Here is a 22,529-nt window from a genome sequence, read left to right on the forward strand (position 1 = left end):
TTCTAACTAAGAATAACACTAAACTAATTTGAATACTATGATAACTAACTAACTTTTCAGAAAACAGAAGGCACTTATCTAACTTGCTAAGGATCCTGAATCCTGAAGAAGGCTCACATCTGTCTGTGGTAGTAATTGGAAGGAACTGAGGCAGTAACCACTGCTGCACTCCCTTTTATAGCCCTGCCCTCAGAACATGCTCAAGCACTAAGGGGATGCATGAATGCTCAGAGAGGCATTGCTAGTAGAAGGCTACACCATTCAATAGGATTGGTCAGCACATAATCAAGAGTGGGAATATGTTGATGACACTCGAAGAACTATAATAATTAAACCTGCTGTCTTTGAAAATGGATAAATTAGCACAGAATAAAGGGCAAAGTCTGCAGGGTATATAAAAAGTTGTTGAATGTGAACAGAATCATAATAAATGGAAACTTCTCAGACAAGGAAGGAAGTTTGCCAATGATGCAAAATTTCTGTTAGTAGCAGTTATGAAGGAGTGGACTGGGCAATATAAGACATCTCAGTTAAACAAACATACTGCATACTGGCAAAAATAATCTCATGTCAAACTCTGCTCTTCATTACAGCTGTGAAAATCCAGATTATCTCCACTGAAGTTGGTGTCATTATTTTGGATTTACACAGGTGTAACTAAGAGCGGAGCTTAGTCTTCTACTGCATATATATGCATTATTGTAAGGCTCTGAAAATGTAGGATCTTCTTTGAAAAGAGATACAAGAACCACAGTAATTAACTTGATAAAAATATCTGTCCTGTAGGATGCAGCAATAAAAACAAATAGGACTGAGTACATAAATATTAATAATTTCTAAAGCATCCCAAAGGTACATGATGCTTTACAACCATAAAGACAAACATGTTCTTAGCTCTGAAGTACTTATAATGTAATGACTTTACACAGAACTCTTCTCTATGAAGAAATGTCATGTGCATTAGAAACCAAGACTCCTAGATGAATTGTAATTAGGTGGTATCTTCTAAAATATCTCATTTTAAGAGTACTAGTCTTATGTTTTGAGAGTGGATAGACCCTTCCATATGAGGAAAGCATTTTAAATATGATGTTTCCATTGTTTGGGAGGGAAGGATATAATTTTTATTTTGAGTGGAAATGATAATCATCATATGCCTGTAGAAGGAGACCTGTTATTGGTAAACCAGAACTGGAATCAAGAATAAAAGACCAAACTAATACATTATTCTTGAGCAGTCCTTTTGCCCTGGGGGGAGAGGGGGATCTGATAGCATATATAGAATTTGTCCCAAGTAATACAAAGAGATTACATTTGGTAATATCATTGCAAACACGGACCTCCTCTCTGACAATTTTTTGGGTAAAGAAATCCATTCTGAATACCACCAAAAACACAGCAGAACTGTATTGTTTAATCAATTTCACATTTCTCATGATAATGCCATGTACTAATGGAAATTTGAATGTATACTGTTTCTCAATAAACAGTGAGACCAATTAGAGTGTGACAGTCTTCCAAGAGAGAAGGAGGAAACCCCATTGCTTGAGAAATTTAAAATGCAGCTGACAAAGCACCATACTATAGGGCACAATCTTGCACTGACAAGGGAAGATACCAGGTGATCTCAGAACTTTTCTAAACTAGGAAAGATGAGAGAAGGAGAGGAGAAAGGAAGGTTCTCTTGATCTCGAGTTGTCTGAAGGTACTCTATTAGCTCAGCAGACTGGCAAATCTATACACTTGTGTTAGCTTACACATAATGCCACAGAACCATTTGAAGCAGTTGGGGCATAGGTTTGTGATTTTGTCATGGGTCCAAGTATATTAAAAACAGAGGCTATGAAGAGAATTATGTTTACCAAATGCCCTTCAGTTCTTGTTCTTTGAAAGAATTTCATTAAACTCCTGAAGAAACACAGAAAGAGGGAGGGCAAGTGTGGAACTGCTGAAGCAATGTTGTGGAGAATTCTATTTACTGTAAATTAACCTTTTGTCTTCCTTCATTAAAAATAGCAGTGTCAATCCCCTAGAAAGAGTTGAGAAACATTAAGAGAAAAAGAAACTGAAGGACTGTTCTCCTGAATTGGGTATCTTATCAGACTCCAACATAAAAAGAATTGTGTTCAATCACGCTCCAAGCAGCCACTTGGCAAATTTCCATTATAGATTCAGTCCTGAAGTAATCCTAGTTTAGTGAGGCCTTCTTGTTTCTGGATCCCTACCTGGCAATACATTTGAATGCATATCTATTTGGATAATTTCACGTGCTGAGACATCTAGATAACACAAGCATCCCGGAATAGCACAAACAGTTTATAGAATCTGATCTTCACAGGTAAATCACAAGGTTTGAAAGAGGAGACTAGAAGAGTTTAGCGTAAATGGAAGTCTGATTGTGGTAAAATTGCTGCCCCAACACACCCCCTCCTGACTGGCTGTGGCACTGCAGCAACTTTTGCCTCAGTTTCCTCTGTAGGGTTGCCATCTCTGAAACACAGAAAAACTGGCTACTGCCACTCTCCACACCAGCCTGACTCCTCTGCCCTCTCACACAGGCAGTGGTTCAGCTGGGGAGCTGAGAATGGTTCAAGGCCACTTTGGTTATTACCTTCCCTGCCTCACACTCACCCCTGTCTTGCTGGGGAGACAGGCAGCTCCGGACTCCTGACAAACTCACAAGAAGCCAGAGAGGAAGGGGAACCCACAGCCACAAACCCACCCACCTCCTTTCTCCTACTGAAATGGAAGCTAGAGTACCTGGCCGACCCTAGAGCATGCTGGGATGGAAGGGAAGTCAGCTGAGTCCTCCAAGGGAGGCCTAACTCTTAAAGGGACAGGCCCATGGGAAGCCCCTACAATGCATTTCCTCCCCATTCACCGTGGGATCATGGGAAGTAGGGAGAAGGGGGAAAAATACAAAACAGAACCAGCACATCTTCACCAGCACCTGCAAGGCAGTACAAAAACCAGCCAGGCAAATTAAAGTCCAGCCAGAAGGCAACCTTATTCACCTTGGCATAGGCCCCAAATCGTAATAACCTTATTCCTTGACACATACGGACTTTGTGACATTTTAGCCTGGCTAGTGTTATTTTAAATGTTATTCCTAATCATCCAAAATATTGAATCCTTTAATGAATATCACTAAACCATTTGCCTCAATCAGATTCTGTGGATTCAGTAAATTCCACTGGCTGATTATATGTTGCATAATTTAAAAAAACCTATTTCCTTGTATTCATTTTACATTTGTAGTCTTTTAACTTCATCAAAAGTTCCTTGTTGTATTATAGGGCAGACTGAACAAGAGTCACCAATTGGCTTTCACAGTACAGTACCATCCATTATTTGTATCCACTTCTATCATATCACTTCTTAATCTTTTGCTTTCAAACTAAATTATCCTTGCTTTTTTAACCTCATCTTAGATGTGAACTACACACTGATTCTAATCATTTTCAATGCCCTTAACTGGCCCTTTTCTATTTCACCTCTTTGCTTTTAGAGATGAGGGAACTAAAAGTGAAAGAGTATCCAAAGTGAAAGTACATGATCTATGTATACAACATTATTATAAATTCTCTCTTAATAAATCTCAGTATCAGATTCCCTTTTTTGAATTGCTGTATATTAAGCAGACATAATCACTGAGATATCTATGATGAAATCTAAACATTTTTCCTGAGAATTTACAGATTCTTTCGTTGTGTACAAGTAGTTTAAATTATTGCTTCCAATCTTCATTACTGTAAACGGGTCGGACTTACCCCTGCGGCACCTCCTGCTGGTTGCTCTCCGAACTTACTCTGTTCAGCGCCGGAGCGCCCTCTGCAGGCCGGTGATCCACCTGTTCGTCTGGCCCCCCCGTGTCCCTCCCTGGACCCGGTGCCCCTTTCTCTGGGGTGCTGCCCCCTGACAATAACCCCCGTCTCTCTGGGTCTCCCCTCCTTAGGTAACCCTCACCCTCTATCCCTACCTTGCCTCAGTGTATGGCTACTGCCAGTCATTGTCTAGCCCCCCACTCTGGGCAGACTGCAGTCTCAGCGAACTCATCCCTGGCAAGGAGGGTTTGGACCTGCTGCTTTGTCCTACCCCTGGGCCGCCCTCTGCAACCCACAGTACCTATCGGCCCACTCCTAGGCCGCAGCCTGGGGCTTTCTAGGCTGGAGCTCCCCGGCTCCTCAGCCTTCCCCAGCCCTGCTGCACTCAGGTACCTGGTCTCTCTTTCCCAGCAGCTAGGCCCATCTCTCTCTGAAGGCAGAAGAGAGACTGTCTGGGCTCCTAGCTTCCCTGCCTTTTATAAGGCCCTGCTACTCAGTTTGGGGCGTGGCCCCCAGCTGTAGCCACTTCCCCAATCAGCTCAGCTCTGTCAGGCCACATTTTAAACCCCTTAAAACCCCAGAGCAGGGTCCACCCTGCTACACACCTCCCCCCTTAAAACCCCCACCCCTGGGGAACATGGGGCCTTCTGGCCTGTGCGGCCCGGAGGTGTCCTGCCAGCCGTGCCTGCTTCTCCTCACTGTCTTTTAATTTGCCGCCCAGGGCTTCCTTCTCCTGGCGGACTTTTCGGAGCTCTGCCACGGCCGTTCTCCAAGCCTGCTCCATGGCTGAATCCCCCAGGCCCTCTTCCCTCAGGGTCTGGGTTCCGGTGGTGGTCTGTCCCAGCACCACCTGGGTCCATTTGGTTTCTTGGACCAGTCTCTCCTGGGCCCCAGCCTCTTGCTGGGCCCACTCTGTTTGGGTCTTCTCGTTAATGACCTCCCTGGCGATAGTCTGGGTCTGACCCTCTCGCAGGGTCCCCACCATCCCAGCTGCGGTCTTCACCACCTCCCCTGGGTGGCCCACTGGCCGGTCAGCCACTCTCTCGGCTGCCTCCAGCTGTGTTGCCCTCCCCACTAGGGGGCAGTCTTTCTTCAGGTGGCCCCGCTCCCGGCAATGCCAACAGGCTCCCCGCCTCGGTATTGCCTGGGCCCCCTGCTTCTTCCCACTGTCCCTCTCTGGGCCAACCCTTCCTGGGTTGCCCTGGGTCGTGTTCCTCCGGGCCAGGCAGTCCCGCCAAAAGTGGCCCCGCCTCTCACAGGCCCAACACACCCGCAGCCGCCTGGGTTCCCTCACCCAGCGTGCCGTCTGAGGGACTGGGTTTTGTCCCAATCTGGGGTGAGGCACCCTGCCCCCAGCCCCATAGGGACAGTCTCGTTTTATGTGCCCACTCCTGGCACCGACAAAACAAGTCCTTCTTTCTGCCCTAGGCCTCCTGGCCCTAGGGCCGGGCTCCTCCCTTGGTCCTTGGCGGTCCCTCCTGAACACCTGCCGCAGGAGTTTCCGCATGGCCCGCTGTTCCTCCACCAGCTGGGCCATCTGTCGTTGGAGGGCCCATTGCGCCTCCTGCAGTCCCGGTGGGTCATCAGTCCCCTTCCTCTGGGGTGCTGACTCCAAACCCCACCCATGGACTATGCCTGGAGTCTCCGCAAAGAAGACCCCAGGATAACAGGGATCCATCACTCCCTTGGGTTCCCTGCCCTGGCCCCTTATATCAGGGGCGGTTCTTTCTCCTGCCTGGCTTGCCACTTGTAAACGGGTCGGACTCACCCCTGCGGCACCTCCTGCTGGTTGCTCTCCGAACTTACTCTGTTCAGCGCCGGAGCGCCCTCTGCAGGCCGGTGATCCATCTGTTCGTCTGGCCCCCCCGTGTCTCTCCCTGGACCCGGTGCCCCTTTCTCTGGGGTGCTGCCCCCTGACAATAACCCCCGTCTCTCTGGGTCTCCCCTCCTTAGGTAACCCTCACCCTCTATCCCTACCTTGCCTCAGTGTATGGCTACTGCCAGTCATTGTCTAGCCCCCCACTCTGGGCAGACTGCAGTCTCAGCGAACTCATCCCTGGCAAGGAGGGTTTGGACCTGCTGCTTTGTCCTACCCCTAGGCCGCCCTCTGCAACCCACAGTACCTATCGGCCCACTCCTAGGCCACAGCCTGGGGCTTTCTAGGCTGGAGCTCCCCGGCTCCTCAGCCTTCCCCAGCCCTGCTGCACTCAGGTACCTGGTCTCTCTTTTCCAGCAGCTAGGCCCATCTCTCTCTGAAGGCAGAAGAGAGACTGTCTGGGCTCCTAGCTTCCCTGCCTTTTATAAGGCCCTGCTACTCAGTTTGGGGCGTGGCCCCCAGCTGTAGCCACTTCCCCAATCAGCTCAGCTCTGTCAGGCCACATTTTAAACCCCTTAAAACCCCGGAGCAGGGTCCACCCTGCTACAATTACCTAGCATTTAACCACATTCAATTTAATCTGTTATTGTGTTTCGCAATCCCCCACTTCCATTAAATCCTTCTGTAGGTCTTATAATCTTACATTTTTTACTATCCTGAATATTACTCTGTAACCGGAAATTTGGGAAGCTCACTAGTCAATTTATATTCCAGATCATTATATAGAATCCTTTAATTGCTATATAATTCACTGTTTATAGGGCAAAAAACTTCCCTAGAGCTGTACTTTTATAAAGCTTGGATTCATTTCACATATGTAAAGGTGGTGACTTGTAAATGCAGTTAGGTGTGCAAATCTAAGTACCTAGCATTTTGTATATGAAGTAGAGTTTCAGTGAAATTAAATTTGTGGGCACAACATACATGCAAATATAAGATTAGGAAGGAGGCAGAGAAAAGAATGTGTCTGTACAATTGCAATTTTCAGCAGCATACATCTCAGATTTGAATTATTTTAAAATCAGTTTTAATTCCAAAACTTATATTTTACTAATCTCTCTACGGATGCTCATAGCACTGGCAATGACTGAAGACTGATAGAAGATAGAGATAGAAGATTGACCTAAGGGCCAGATTGACCTAAGGTCAGAAGAGATGATTTACTATGAATCATATATTCATAAGACATTTACTTTTAGTGAAGTGAGAAGGAGCATTGATGCTTTTCTAATTCAACCATACTTCTTGGTTCATTTCCAATTATTAGATATAGAATAGCCTCTGATCTGGTTGATCCTGAGCCTGATTCTCATTTGCACTGAAGCTCATCCAGCTAGCATGAGTATAAGCAGCAGTGTAGCTCCGGTAGTAGTCATAGGGGAAGTGAAGGCATGGCTGAGCCATGCCAAGTACAAACTACCCTGAAACTAGTTGGTATATACTCAGTACATTTCAATCATTTATCTGCTGCCTCTACCAGTGCTTCTGCAGCTACACTGCTATTTATACTCACACTACTTTGATGATAGGGAGTCAAATCCCTAGCTCATAGTTAGCGGTCTGTGTTTTCAGTTTTTATTTGTAAAAAAAAAAATCCTAAAATCTTTTGGTGTTTATTTTCCAAACAATAAAACTGGGATAAAATTGGGTTAAAAATAATAAAAATAAAGAAAATCAGGAAAAATCCAGGAAAAAAGAAAAAAATCTCTTCACAATATACAGTTTACTACAGTATAATTGAAACCTTTTTTATGTACAAAGGTTTTTTAAAATCTCTCTTAGAGCTAGTAGTTTTTCCAGAAATCCTGGTTTGCGTACGCTCGCTTAATTTTCTTCAAAGTATCCTCACTCATGTTGAGCCTCTTGCTGTCTTGGTGGTAGTCCAACTTTGAAAATAAGTGCTATGCATCGATAGATCCAGGGGCTACACTCAAAGCTCACAGTGCCATTTTGTTGAAGTTGGGAAGTGTGTCTTGATGACTGTTCCAAAAAGCCAGCACATCCAGTTTCACATTGTCAGGGTTAGGCATGTAAGTAGTAAATTCCCCTTTCAGATCTGAAATTTCATCTTTAGTGGCAAATGGTTGAAACACTCTGGCATAATGTTCATAGTCTGCCACAAAATTCACCTTGAGGAAGGGGTGCTACACTTGGACGACATTCCAAAAGGAAACTTCAGCACCAAACACTTCAGGGTTCAGATTATGGGGAACAGTTGTCTCCCATTTCTTACTGAGCATTGTGTTGAAGATTTTGAACACTTTTTTGGTTTTCTCATGTTCCGGGGTTGGAAGGATTTCCTGAAACAGCTGGGTTTTCTCACGGTATGTTTCTCCTGCAGCTTCTATACTCATTTCAGCTGAGATTTTGGTTACCAGGATCCAGTAAACATCTGTATTGGCAAATGTGTTGGCAGTAGTCAGAGAAAACTCCAGTGTTTTCAACAATGAATATTACTTTGGTGTGCAAAATCTGGTGGTCATTTTGGTTATTTGCCAGTTTCTTCACAGTTTAGAACCAACAAACTCAGGATGATCTGGGAAATCATCCACAGTCCACATTAGCACAGTCCATGCATTACTTACATGACAGGTAGCGAAGTACAAGCTCATCCGCCGATGTAGCACAACAGGGATAGGTAATCGGCTGTCGTCTCTGCACTCATCTTGCACTCTGTAAAACAAAGACTTCAACTTGTTTGCATGCTTGAAAATGGCCCCGAATCCAATGATGCAAGATTTCACATCTTTCATTTCCTCTGTAGCAGTAGCTGGTGACAGCGCAACGTTAATCAGATGAGCAGAATAGGTAATATATAGCAGCTTCAGTTTCTGATTGAGTTTACTCTCCTGTACAAACATGTAGGAAGCAGAATCCGTATTAGTTGTGGCCACATATTCCCAATTTTGTTGGTATGTCTCAAACATGTCAGTTATTGCTGCATTGATAAAACGGGTGTCAGCAGAGGGGATGAATGTGTCGTCAGCACTAACAATGAAGGTTTGTTCACTTTGAGATCAAGAAACAAAAACAAAAGACCAAGAATTGGGTGTTCCAAAGCATCAGGAGACTTGTTAAAAATTAGACTAGATGCCATATTTCCATCAATTCATTCCATCAGTTTAGATACTAAAGCATCATTTTCTTTCATATACTTACGAGTGAGGTTGTCTGCATTAGGACAAATTCACAAATTCATTTACACAATTGTGCTGTTTCCTCTTTTCATTAAAGCCCTGGCAAAAGCTCCTGATATTGACTGTTTATCCTGAAGCTCACTTTCGTCTTTAAGCTTCTTGTGTCGCTTGCTCTCAACATGCTCCTTTATTCTGTCAGTGCAAACATTGACCTCAGTGCTGCAGTACTTGCAGTGCAATGCATCCTCTTCACTTCTGTCTTTACTTTTCTTGAAAATTTCTAAGCACTGATTTTCTTGTTGGTATTCAGGCACAGATTTGCATTTTTGCCACATGTTTACCTTATCTTTATCTGTAGAGAATGGATTGTTTAAATTCAGCACAACACTAAACAGATGCAAAAAAATAGGTGAGCAGCATCTCCCTGTGAGCAATCATAGTGCGATATTAACACTGTTTGATTTTCCAGCCTTCACCATGTGTGTGTTCTGTGTTTTACCCTGCGGAACTGCTTCAATCTCAGAGCTGTAGTACACAACCACTGCATAAAGCATTAGCATTTAACAAAAATAAGCACCCCCAAAAATACTGAGTGGAGTCATAAATGGGTGTAAATCAGTAAAAAACAAACTCCTTTAATAAAAAACTGGTAAATTATCAGTGAAAATCAGTAAAAATTGAAAAAGCGGAACACTACTCATAGTGTAGGCATAGGCATAAACATACCTGAGTTAACTTTGATCTAGTTAGCTCTGATAGGGAGAGATTACTCACTTTGTGCAGTAACTGGAGTTTTTTGAGATGTGTGTTTCTGTGGGTGCTCCACTTCAGGTGCACATGCACCATACACCTTTGATTGGAGATTTCTGGTAGCAGTGCCCATTTGGCCCATGCATGCACCCCATATATCTTTGAGCCCCATACCAAGGATATATAGGGCTGCGCAGGTGAACCGCTCTCAATTCCTTCTCTATTGCAAAGTCCCACAAAAGAAATTCCAAAGCAGAGGAAGGGAGAGCAGATAGTGGAGCACCCACAGGAACACAAATCTCAGCGAACTCCTTTTACTGCACAAAGTGAGTAACCTCTCCTTCTTCTTAAGGTAGTATACTTGTGGGTGCTCCACTTCAGGTGACTTCCTAGCAGTAACCCTTAGGAGGTGGGGGTTTCAGAACAGAGTCTATCACAGAAGAAAGAACTGGACAGCTTTCTACAGCATCTGATCTTGCAAGATGAACCAAAGAATAAAGAGTGGAAAACATACACTGAGGACCATGTTGCAGCCTGGCAGATTTCAGGAACTGGAACATCCTTGAGTAGGGCTATAGATTGTGGTATAATAGAATGAGCAGTCACTCTTAAAGGAGGTGGAACCTCAGAAGACCCAAAACAAGCAATAATGCATCCAGCAATCTATTTAGAAAGTCTCTGCATGGAGATAGAGGCTCCCCTACACCTATCTGCAATAGAAACAAAGACTTTAGGGTCTTCCTGAATGGCCTAGTTCTGTCCAAGTAAAAGGCTAATGACCTCTTAAGATGTAGTGTATGAGGGCAGATTCCTGTGTATACTGATGCGGTTTAAGAAAGAAAACTGAAAGGTGAATAGTTTTGTTAATGTGAAACTCAGAAGAAACCTTAGGTAAAAATTTTGGTTGGGTCAGAGTAATACCTTCTCCTGAAGAACACAGTAAATGGAGAGCCCGCCATTAGTGCCTCCATCTTCTCAACCCTTCGAGCAGAAGTGATGGGCACCAAAAAGGCTGTCTTCATAGACAGATGTAGCAGTATGCACATACCTAGGGGTTTAAAGGGCTGTTTCATGAGCCGGTTAAGAAAAAGGGTGAGATCCCAAAGCAGCATAGGGGCTTTAATCTATGGAAAAAGATTCACATTCAGGAATCTCATTGTAGTTGGATGAGTGAATATCAATAAACCTTCTATTGGCACATGAAAAGCTGTTATTGCTGCTAAACGAACCTTGAATGGAACACATAGAAAAGAACTTTTCAATTCCAATGGGTAATCTTTTTCAAAGAGAAAACTGGACAGATGTATCTTCTCCATTTCTGAAGGTAAGTGTGTCTTTTAGATTCCTTTCCTCTATTTAAAAGTACATTTTGTATTCCCAATGAACAGGCTGGTTCTAGTGCTGAAAACCACTGAGGAACCATGCTTCTAGTTGCAGAATGTTCAGATTGGAATGAAGTGTCTGACCTGCATCCTGAGACACAGTCAAGGATTGGTTCGGAGTACAGACATCTGTTTGTTCAGACTGTGTTTGTTGGATACATAAAGTGTCCTGAGCCACCCATGGAGACATCAAAGATGCAACTGGTGTTGTGTGTCACAAAATCATAATCTGTCATGACTTCCATCAGTTGCAGACATGTCCTTGCTGGAACTTCAAGACTAAGCTGAATTATTTGCATATGGTTCTTTAGAGCAAGAAACCTGTTGGGAGAGATACACTCTGCCTGTTATAGAATCCAGAAACGCTCCTATAAAGAGTATTTGCTTAATAGGTGTCAAGATTGATTTCTCAAGATTTTTCTGAAGGCCTATACTTCAAAATAGTGAAGTTATTATTTGAACAGCCAATGACACTTCTTGATAAAATGATCTTTGAAAAGCCAGTTGTCGTGGTAAGGAAAGACTGTTATTCCTAGATGATGGAGGTAGGCAGCTGGAACTGCCATGATTTTTGAGAACATGCTTGCAGCAGAAGACAGGTCAAAGGGTAGTACCCAGTACTGGTAATGATTATGATGAAATGTGAAACAAAGAAATCTCATGTGAGAGGAATGAATCACTATGTGGAAGTAGGCATCTTTGAGGTCAAGGGTCTCAGGGGTCTCAAACCAATCCCCAGATTCCAGGTAGGGAATTTTAGATGCTAGGGACACCATCCTGAATTTCAGATGTCTGACATGCTGTACTAACCCTACTACTAATAAAGACCTAGCTACTAATACTAACTACTAATATGAAGAGCAAACAGGCATACACTAAACTCTATCTCTGGCCAAAGGTTGATGAGGAGGAACTGAGAACAGTTCGCCTGTGCAGATCTATATAGCCTTGTTACAGGGCATGAGGATATATAGGGTGGATATGTGTGGGCTGAACAGACACTGATACCAAAAATCTTTAGGATTTCAGATGGGATCATACTTAGGGCAGTTAACCCATCCTATTGCTTGTGCTGCTGTGGCTACATTTCTATTTTAGTATGCTAGCTCAGAAAAATTATACTCCAGCTCCAGCATAGACATAGGCAATATCAACGAAACTATGGCAGCACAGGAGCAGTATGGGCCGAACAACTTTGCTCAGGACTGTGGGCATGTATTAAAGCTGCTAGCCTGTGCTGCTATGCCTTTTCTGCTATTATTCATGCTAGCTAGATCAAAGCTAGCTCAGATATGTTTATGCATACTCCAAGTCTCACCTCTGATTGCAATGTAGACCTACCATATGAGCGGCCTTCATGTAAATGAAAATCAGACTGACTGTGCAAAGAAGCAAACCACCACCATCAGCCCTATTTGGGTCTTCAGATGTAGAGATATTATGACACATAACAGGGAGAAGATAGTCCTTTTCTCTCTGTGAGCTGGATGAGGCCACACTTGGACTATTGCATTCAAGTTCTAAATATCACAGAACCAGAAAATACAAGTAAGTAAAGTGAATTTAAAGAAGAACAATAAAAAATATTAGAAAATTGGATTGATTTAAGGAAAAAGTGTCAGGGGCCACACCAGCTGCTAACCTGCTCCCTAACTAACCACACTGCCTTGGAACTGATGGAGTAGCCAGAGCCCCTGACAGGCTGCTGGTTTGGCAGCTATACTTTTAAACTTGGCGCTCACCGCAGTTTAGTGACTGCTCAACATGTACTATGCCCTTGCCTGCCTCTGCTTTGTTCCAGCTCCTGCTCCATCCTGCTTCCAGTCTCTGCTCTGGGTTTGTTACAACCCTTGTTCCAGCCCATGATCCCCTCTGACTTCTGGCTTTGGTTCCCAGCTCTGTCTCTGTCTTATGACTCTGGTTTACCCTCCAGATCTGGCATTTGGCTTTTGTCCCTCCAATACTGACCCTTGGCTTCTTCCTGGACTCTGATCACTCTACACCCAGCTCTAACTAGTAGGACAAATTCTTGTTTCAACCACTAAGCCTGACTGCCCATGGCCTGGTTAGCTACAGAAAGAATATAAATAGAGCTAAAAGCTTGAATTATATATGTGTGTGTGTCTGTGTGTGTGTATACATTTATAATAATATAAATAGAGCTAAGAGCTTAAATAAGTGACAGTCACCTAACAGTTTGCTAATATTTAAAGAGTATAATTATCAAGGATGAAGACGAATTATTAGGGTGATATGGGGAAAGAGGAGGATATTGTTAGAATCATGGAATTAAATTAAGAAAAGGGAAAGTTAGACTGAGTATCAAAACATATGCTTGAAAATTAGATCTATCAGACCATGGAATCCCTCCAAGGGAAATAATGGAACTTCATTTCTTGGGACACATTACTGGACACAGTATAAGAAAACGTACTGCAAGGAATAATCCTGACCTGGCCAAAGGGTCAACTAAAAGATCTAATAGGATCCTTCTTGCTCTAATGTCTATAATTCTGTATCTCTGTTAATATACTTTTCTTTATTTTAATTGTACTCTTTCCCAGTCAGTGTCTGACCACTGTCCTGTTCTTATTACAGGTGTCCTTTACCTGCAAAAGAATTCCTGATTTGCAATTTCATCATGCCCAGGAAGCTATATTGACTACAATGTTCAACACTTCTGGAAATCTGGCTAATGGTAACTAGGTGCCTAAATATAGCCCCCAGAAAAAGCCAAGAACCACCAAAGTCGAGTCAAGAGATATGAACAGCCTATATATTTAAGGGGACTATGAATAATTCAATCAGCCATAAAATTACAGTCCATCATTGTGTTGTTTATGGAATTTCACATTACATAAAAACACATCAAGGTTATGCATTATTTAATAGTTTGCAATATCAGTGGTTAAAATTCTAATGTGTGTGTGTGCAGACACCCCACTTTTCAGCTGACTGCATGGATATGAAAGAATTAAGGACAGATTGGAGCAGACTATCTCAAAGGCAGTATGTGGAAGGACCAGGTAGCACAGTAGATTAATTAATTAGTCTTTCACCTATAGAGACTTGGGTTAAGGTCTAAATAAAAATAATAAAAATTGTCCCATATTAGACCCCATTTACCCATCAGACAGCTACTACAATATTTGAAACAAAAGAAAGTCTTTTATCAAGAAAGTAATAAATTGGAATAGGGAAAAGTGATGTGATTCAGGAGTGAGATACAGTTTCAGAGCTGCATGAGGAAAGAGGTAGAGCCCTTGCCCAAACCATGGTTGTCAGGCAGTAAAGATCCTGCAAAAAGCAATCTCCTTGCCCCAAGATTCCTCTTTCTTTTGTGCCCAGCTGTTGGGGCCCTATCATTAGGATGCTGTCAATCTACAGGTAGGTAGGACCAGCAGGGGAAGTGAGCGTGAGAAATGAATGGTTTTATGTATTATACCAGTTAGGTTTTTTCCTCTGCATACATTTAAACTTTACACTTTTAACTATTTATTTTTTATTATACAAGTCCTTGTCTTGAATAATCAACATATCAAAAATACTGTAATTAAAGTATGATATCACATTTATGAAAGAAAGGGATTGAAGTACTGGATGCAGTATGAAAAACTTGTGCATACATGTGTGGGAGTTGTGGCAGTTTCCTTGATACCACATTTCTGTTCTATGAATCAGTAGATTCCATAGGCTACTAGGGTTGCGAACCCTCCCAGTTTTGCCGGGAGTCTCCTGGAATTGGGCTTTATCTCCTGAGGGCTCCTGCAGCCAAACTGGGAGATCAGTCACTAACAGTCAGTGGTGCTAAGGCAGGCTCCCTGGCCTGCCCTGGCCCCGTACCACTCCTGGAAGCAACCAGCACATCCCTGTGGCCCCTGTGTGGGGGTGGGGGGGAAAGGGGACCTCCACAAACTGTCCCTGCCTGGATCGCCGACTCCGCAGCTCCCATTGGCTGGGAACTCCAGCCAATAGGAGCTGCAGAGCAGCACTTGCAGGCAGCGTGCAGAACCCCCTGCCCGCCCCAGGAACCGCAGGTAAGCGCCTCCCGGATGGAGCCTGCACACCGCACCCCTTCTGCATTCCAACCCCCTACCCCAGTCAGGAGCCCCCTCCTGCACCCAAACTCCCAGCCGCAGCCTGAACCCCTCACCCTCTGCCACACCCCCACCCCTTCCCCAGCCCTGGGCCCCCTCTTGCCCCCAAACTCCCTCCCAGAGCCTGCACCCAGTACCCCTCCTACACCCCAACCCCCTACCCCAGCCCTGAGCCCCCTCCAGCATCCAAACTCCCTCCCAAAGCTCACACCCTGGCTCACACCCCCTCCTGCACCCCAACACCCTGTCCCAGGCTCAGTCCGGAGCCCCCTCCCACACTCTGAACCCCTCTGCCCCAGCCCAGAGCCCTCATCCCTTCCTGCACTCCAACCCCTGTCCCAGCTCAGTGAAAGTGAGTAAGGGTGGGGGATAGCAGGAGTGATGGAGGGAGGGGAAATGGAGTGAATGGGGCAGGGCCTCAGAGAAGGGGTAGGACCTCAGGGAAGGGGCGAGGCAAGGGTTTTTGGGTTTGTGTGATTAGACAGTTGGCAACCCTATAGGCTACCCATATCAAACAAAAAGTACACACATAGTTCCAGGGTACTCACATGACTTATTTTTGGTCTGGACAAAATTGCACTGTTTCTCCTTTCCTCTTTATTTTTTCTCTGCTCTTGCTCTCACATAAGCATAGCTAAACAAATCCATTATTATAAATACTGCACATTTCTATTTTGACTCTGGAGCTTAAAAATGTGTGCAGCAATATCAAACCTGCACATAAACTTGTATTGGTGTAAGCTATATATTAGACTTTAAGGAAAGTGGCATCTAAACTGAAGCAATATACATACAGAGGGGATGGAAAAGAAAATGTTGCATGTGTAGGTTTACATCCCTATGTTAGGTCTCTTGCTACATCCCCTTCTTCTGGCTCCCTGGAATACAAGTAGACATCCTTAGCTTCCCTTGGATTCATTTAGACTCCTTTAGCATCCACTTACTGATATGTAAGTTACTGTACACAACACCCCTAAATTTGTCCCTGAGATTTTAGCTTGCTTCTTATATACCTATGCTATTCATTTTTACTACATCAATGGAGTTTCTCATTAAAAGTAATAAAGATTTTTTTTTATTTCTAAGCAATTTGTCCAGCAAATTCTGTGTAAAAACCTATCACCTTAACATAGTAATGAAAAAAAATATAAGTTGAAAAATTCTTATATAAGATGGCTGCTTTTGTTCTTTAAAGTACTGAGCCAGACTGCCATCTATTGGAAAATAAAGATTTTTTAAATTATACTGTTTCTAAGGAAAAGTGAAATACAACAGAAACTAGGAAATCTCATTGTCGAAGGCTGTCATTGACACCAATCTATTCAATCATGCTTAAGATAGCCTTGATTTTCTCCTAAAAGGAATGCTTGTACATGCAAAGCCTGTTTACTTAGGCTACATATAGTGTGAAAGATTTGCCCTATGTCTTTTTCTACTCAGATTTCTATTATACATTTTCAAACAAGCATCAGTCCAGTGCTCCTTTCATTCCTTGTTGCTTAGTCAATGTCAATTATTCGTTGAGCAATTTCTTCCGATACAAATACCATGTTATCTGATAACTGTGACATGGACTTAGGTGCCTTCGTAGGGCAGTAAGGGAGTATAAAGCCCTTCTAACTCACCTGCATAGGCATCCAGTGCTTACCCTAGATGGAGAGTCTATATGGGGTTATGGAGGGAGAGTATACTCAACAGGGCTGCAATGTCCCAGTGTGAACAAATGGGCAGAAAGCAGTGTAGAGTAAGAACAGCCATGACTTCACCTATCACAACACAGAGAGAAGGGAGTATGCTGTGTCTGACAACAGGCCAACTCAACACATTCCCCCTTCCTTGGCCAACACAGGAGCTCAGGGGGAACTGTGACTCAGAAGGGTGCCTTGGAGTTACAATTCCTCCTGGAACGGCTCATTTGAACAACATCCCACAGCCAGGGTTTCAAATAAAGGCTCAAATAGGCCATTAACTAGCAAGGAATTGATAATCAACAACTTGTACTATGGATATTTTTGTGGTAGATTAATTTAGATTAACAAATCCGTTATTTTAATAGTTACTTTTAACTAATATTAAATCCAAAAAACTGCATTAAAAGAAAGTTAAAGGTGCAAAGTCAAGCACTCAACGTTGGGAATATCTAGAATTAAGCTGTAACTTTAATTTGGCCTTCTTGTGTGTATGAATTGTGATACAGTCTTTAATTAAGCACAAAATTAATCAAGGAACCAAAGGACATGAAGAGAAGAAATTCCTTAATTGTCTATACACCAATCCTAGGTGCCTGTGTAACAAACAGGAAGAATTGGAATTGCTCATTTATGAATATAAATTCTATCTAGTTGGTATTACTGAAAATTGATGTGATGATCTGCCCAACTGGACTGTTAAAATCAATGGTTATAACCTAATTAGGAAGGACTGAGTGGGCAAAAGGGAAGGAGGAGTGGCATTACTTGTTTCCAAATCATTTATAGCTCTGAAGAAAATTACCTTGAATGCTTTTGGAGAATGTCTTAATAAATAAAGCAGAAGATTACTAGTTGGTGTCTACTGCAGAACATCTAATCTCACTAGGGAACAGGGTGACTGCTTCCTTGCACATCTATCTACAACATATAGGAAAAAAAAGCTGTGTGATCATGGGGGAATTAAATTTGAGTGACATATGATGGAGGTCTCATGATGCCAGTACTAAAATATCATTGGAATTTCTAAACATAATAGATGACAACTTCCTAACTCAAAAAGTGTTGAAACCAACACAAAGGAATTCTGTGTTAGACTTTGTTCTAACAGATCAAGAAGAAATGATCACAGAAAATTAATGGTACCTTAGGTACAAGTGATCATGACTTGATCAAATTTGTATTATATAAGGTGCTTTAAGAGAGCCAATTTCACAAAGCTGAAAACAATTATGAGCCAAATAAGCTGTGAGGAAGAATTTACTCAGAAAAAATGTGAATGATAATTGGGGACTCATCCTATATAACTAACGATATTTTTTTTATATTAGTACAAATTTAGTTGATAAAGGTAACTGTGGTGATGTAATATACGTAGACTTCTCTAAGGCATTTTGTTAAAAAAGCTGGAACGATATAAAATTAACATTGCACACATTACATGGATTAAAAACTGACTGATAGATCTCAAATGTAGTTATAAAAAGGGAATCATCATTGAGGGTGGTTGTTTCCAGTGGCATCCCACAGGGATCAGTTCTTGGTCCTATGCTATTTAACGTTTTACCAATGACCTGGAAGAAAACATAAAATGAGCTGATAAGGTTTGCAACTGACACAAAAATTGGGTGAGTGGTAAATAATAAAGAGGGCAGGTCACTGATTCAAAGCGATCTGGATCACTTGGTAAACTGGGAGCAAGCAAACAATATGCATTTTGATGTGGTTAAATGTATGCATCTAGGAACGAAGAATGTAGGCCATACTTACAGGAGGGGGGTTCTATCCTAGGAAGAGGTGACTGTGAAAAAGACTTGGGGGTCATGGTAGACAATCAGCTGAACATGAGCTCCCACTGTGATGCTGTGGCCAGAAGGGCTTATCCAATCATCGAGTAAGAATAAAGAGGTTATTTTACCTCTGTATTTGGGACTGGTGTGACTGTTGCTGAAATATTGGTGCCCACAATTCAGGAAGGATGCTGATAAATTAGAGAGGATTCAGAGAAGAGCCACAAAGATGATTAAAGGATTAGGAAACATGCCTTATACTCACAGACTCAAAAAGCTCAATCTATTTAGCTTAACAAAGAGTAAGGAATGATTTGATTACAGTCTGTAAGTACCTATATGGGGACCAAATATTTAATAATGGGCACTTCAATTTAACACAGAAAGGTATAACATGATCCAGTGCCTGGAAGTTGAAGCTAGAAAAATTCAGACAAGAAATAAGGCATAATTTTTTAATTGTGAGAGTAATTAACCATTGGAACAATTTACTACAGTAGTCTCCATTACTGACAATTTTTAAATCAAGATTGAATGATTTTCTAGAAGATCTGCTCTAGAAATTATTTGGGGGAAGTTCTCTGGCCTGTGTTATACTGGAGGTCAGACTAGATGATCACAATGGTCCCTTCTGACCTTGGAATCCATGAATCTATGAACACTGGGGACAAAGTGCTCCCAGACTGATTGGCAGCCAGGGAGAGACTGAGTGGACTGACACCTTATGAATTACAGGTGAAATTAGAGGTGAGTAAGCCTAATTTCAGTACCAGGCAAATTGGTTGAAACTATAGTAAAGAACAGAATTATCAGAAACACAGATGAACATGATTTGTTGCGGTAGAATCAATATGTCTTTTGTAAAGGGAAATCATGCCTCACCAATTATTAAAATTCTTTGAGGACGGCAGCAAGTATGTGCACAAGGGCGATCCAGTTGATATAATGTACTTGGACTTTCAGAAAATCTTTGACAATGTCCTACGCCAAAGGCTCTTAAGCAAAGTAAGCAGTCATTGGACAAGAGGGAAGGTCTTCTCATGGATCAGTAACTGGTTAAAAAACAGGAAACCAAGGGTAGAAATAAGTAGTTGATTTCCACATTGGAGAGTGGTAAATAGCAGGGTCCCCCAAGAACCTATACTGGGACCTGTGCTGTTCACCATATTCATAAATGATCTGGAAAAGAGGGCTAACAGTGAGTTGGCAACATTTGCAGATTATACTAAATTATTCACGATAGTTATGTTCAAAGCTGACTGCAAAGAGTTACAAAGAGATCTCACAAAACAGAGTGACTAAGCAACAAAATGGCAGATAAAATTAATGTTGATAAATGCAAAGTAATGCACATTGGAAAACATAATCCCAACTATGCATACAAAATGAGGGGGTCTAAATGAGCTGTTACCAGTCAAAAAGAGATACTGGAGTCATTGTGGATAGTTTCCCGGAAGCATCTGCTCCATGTGCAGCAGCAGTCAAAAAAGCTAACAGAGTGTTAGGAACCATTAGGAAAGGGATAGATACTAGGTCAGAAAATATCATAATGCCACTATATAAATCCATTGTATGCCCAGACCTTGAATACTGTGTGGAGTTCTGCTCGCCCCATCTTATATATTAGAATTGGAAAAATACAGAGAAGGGCAACAAAATTGATTATGGGTATAGAACACTTCTAGATGTGGAGAAATTACAAAGGCTAGGACTGTTCATTTTAGAAAAGAGAAGAACTAAGGAGTAATATGATAGTGGTCTCTACAATCATGAATGGTGTGGAGAAAGTGAATAGGAAAATTTATTTACTCCTTCACATAACACAAGAACCAGGGTCACCCAATGAAATTAATAGGCAGCAGATTTAAAACAAACGTAAGGAAGTATGTCTTCACACAATGCACAGTCAACCTGTGGAACTCATTGCAGGGAATGTTGTGAAAGCCAAAAGTACAACTGGGCTCAAAAAAGGATTGGGTAGGTCTACCGAGGCTAGGTCCATCAATGGCTATTAGCCAAGATGGTCAGGGGCACAACCTCATGCTCTGAGTGTTCCTAAACCTCTGACTGCCAGAAGCTGGGAGTGGACAACAGGGGATGGATCACCTGATAACTGCCCTGTTCTATTCATTCCCTCGGAAGCATCTGGCACTTGCAACTGTTGGAAGTCAGGAAACTGAGCTACATGGACCATTGGTCAGACCCAGTATGGCCATTCTTATATTGTTATGAATCTGAAATGGAGCTGACAGGTGAAGAGAGGACAGCAGCCCATTAGGGTAAAGAGACTTTTTCCCACCAGAAACTGAAGAAGGGCAGTATTATAGAACAGCGTCTATGTCCTCCAAAGCCTCCTGCCTCCAAGGTATGATATTGTTTATCAAATTAGCCCATCAAAGGGATACCACTGCCTAGTAAAGTGAAAGAAAATCTGTTTCAGTATGTTTTGTTTGTATTTATCTTTGTATTTACCATAGCTGTTAAAATTCTTATATTAGAACTGTATTATCTGAAGGTGGCAGCTGACTTTGTTTCCTCTGAGAACACAAATAGCCCCCAGTTTAGCCACCTTATTCCAAGAGCAGTCCCACTGATTTTACTCAATGAGCAGGGTACAATTCAACATAAATAACTGTGGCAGAATCAGGTTTAAAGGAAGCAATCTTGTTACTGTACAATAAGAAACTAATCCTGAGAACCTTTATTCACAGGAATAGTCCTATTTAAGTCAAATTCCTATCTAAAATCATTGAAGTCAATGGCTACTAATGTCAATAAAGAGGTACAGTACCAGATCCTATTCCTTTAATGCTATTAATTCCTTTGCATACCCATATATTTTTAATCCTGTATGAGGATGGAGTTGAAGATGCTCAGCATCTTACAGGACTGAGTAATTTGTGTGTGGTCCTGTGAGCACTTAGTACTAGTATAATAGCTGACTGACTTCAGAGATATTCCTCATAACAGAAAGCTCTATGCTCTGTTGTAACTATTTGGAGGATGCAGCCTATAAGCTAGACTATAAACCCTCTACTCACATTGGCAAGCAGTTTCTCACCAAAACCGTGCCATTGAAGTCATTGTCTGAGTAACTGCTCATCAGTAAGGGGTTCATAATCTGGTCCTATATTTGTAAGACACACACACTATATACTTTTACAGATACTTAGATTTCTTATATCAGTCTTCTTTATATTACTTCCTTTTTTAAATTCTTACATGTACAATAAGTAATGTAAAATATAATTGAAAAAGTTAATTTGATATCCCATCTTACTTACTATAAGTTTAGTTTGGATTCCATTGCTCATAAATTCTTCTTCTGATATCTTACTAAAATTGTCCAGATAGTGGTCTGATATTGTATGACACAGGTCTTCAAAAGAATATTCTTTTTCTTGGCACAGTTTGATTTCATCTAAGAGCTTTGATAACTCTCCAGTCACAGCTTCACCTTTTAAAAAATAGATATAATTAGTCAGAATAATTAGAATTTAAGGGGGATTTTTGTTGCTAAAAAGTAATGCAAAACTTTTGAATCTTGGGATAGATATACTGGTACCAAGATTATTCCTTACATTGCATGCCTTATAGTCTATATCTTGACTCTGACAGACCACCCTGAATAAAGGATAGTGTAATGAAGCCATCAGATGAGCACTGAGAGGCATTCTACATCCTCTGCTTTCCCCTGTACATTGTGTGCCACTGTGGATGGGGCATTGGCCATGACTCCACCTTCTCTCTGCCCTGTAAGCCTGAAAAACTGCAGCTAGTGAAGAACGCCAACATTCATCTCTAGAATGGGGAACCTGCTATAACCACGCAAAATGCTTTGCATTGTCTACCTATTTATATCTGTGGGCAATTAAGGTGTTGGCTAGGTTCTATAAGACTCCATCTGTCTGTCCCTAGGATCAAACTCTCTGGGATTTGTGACAAGATGTTTTCAGTGAAAAACAAATAATACTAGAACCTGCTC

The 22,529-nt window shown here is 42.1% G+C and overlaps 1 protein-coding gene across 2 annotated transcripts in view; it reads right to left on the reverse strand.

Moving 5' to 3' along the window:
• Positions 1-22,529, reverse strand: part of ANKS1B (ankyrin repeat and sterile alpha motif domain containing 1B) — a 764,239-nt gene that overhangs the window by 582,651 nt on the left and 159,059 nt on the right. For both annotated transcript variants that reach the window (XM_044981810.1, XM_044981801.1), the window contains exon 8: positions 21,829-22,001. In XM_044981810.1, coding sequence (XP_044837745.1) covers positions 21,829-22,001 — 173 coding nt within the window. The remainder of the gene's footprint in view (positions 1-21,828; positions 22,002-22,529) is intronic.

Source organism: Mauremys mutica, chromosome 1 (genome assembly GCF_020497125.1).
Source record: "Mauremys mutica isolate MM-2020 ecotype Southern chromosome 1, ASM2049712v1, whole genome shotgun sequence".
Classification (NCBI taxonomy): domain Eukaryota; kingdom Metazoa; phylum Chordata; order Testudines; family Geoemydidae; genus Mauremys; species Mauremys mutica.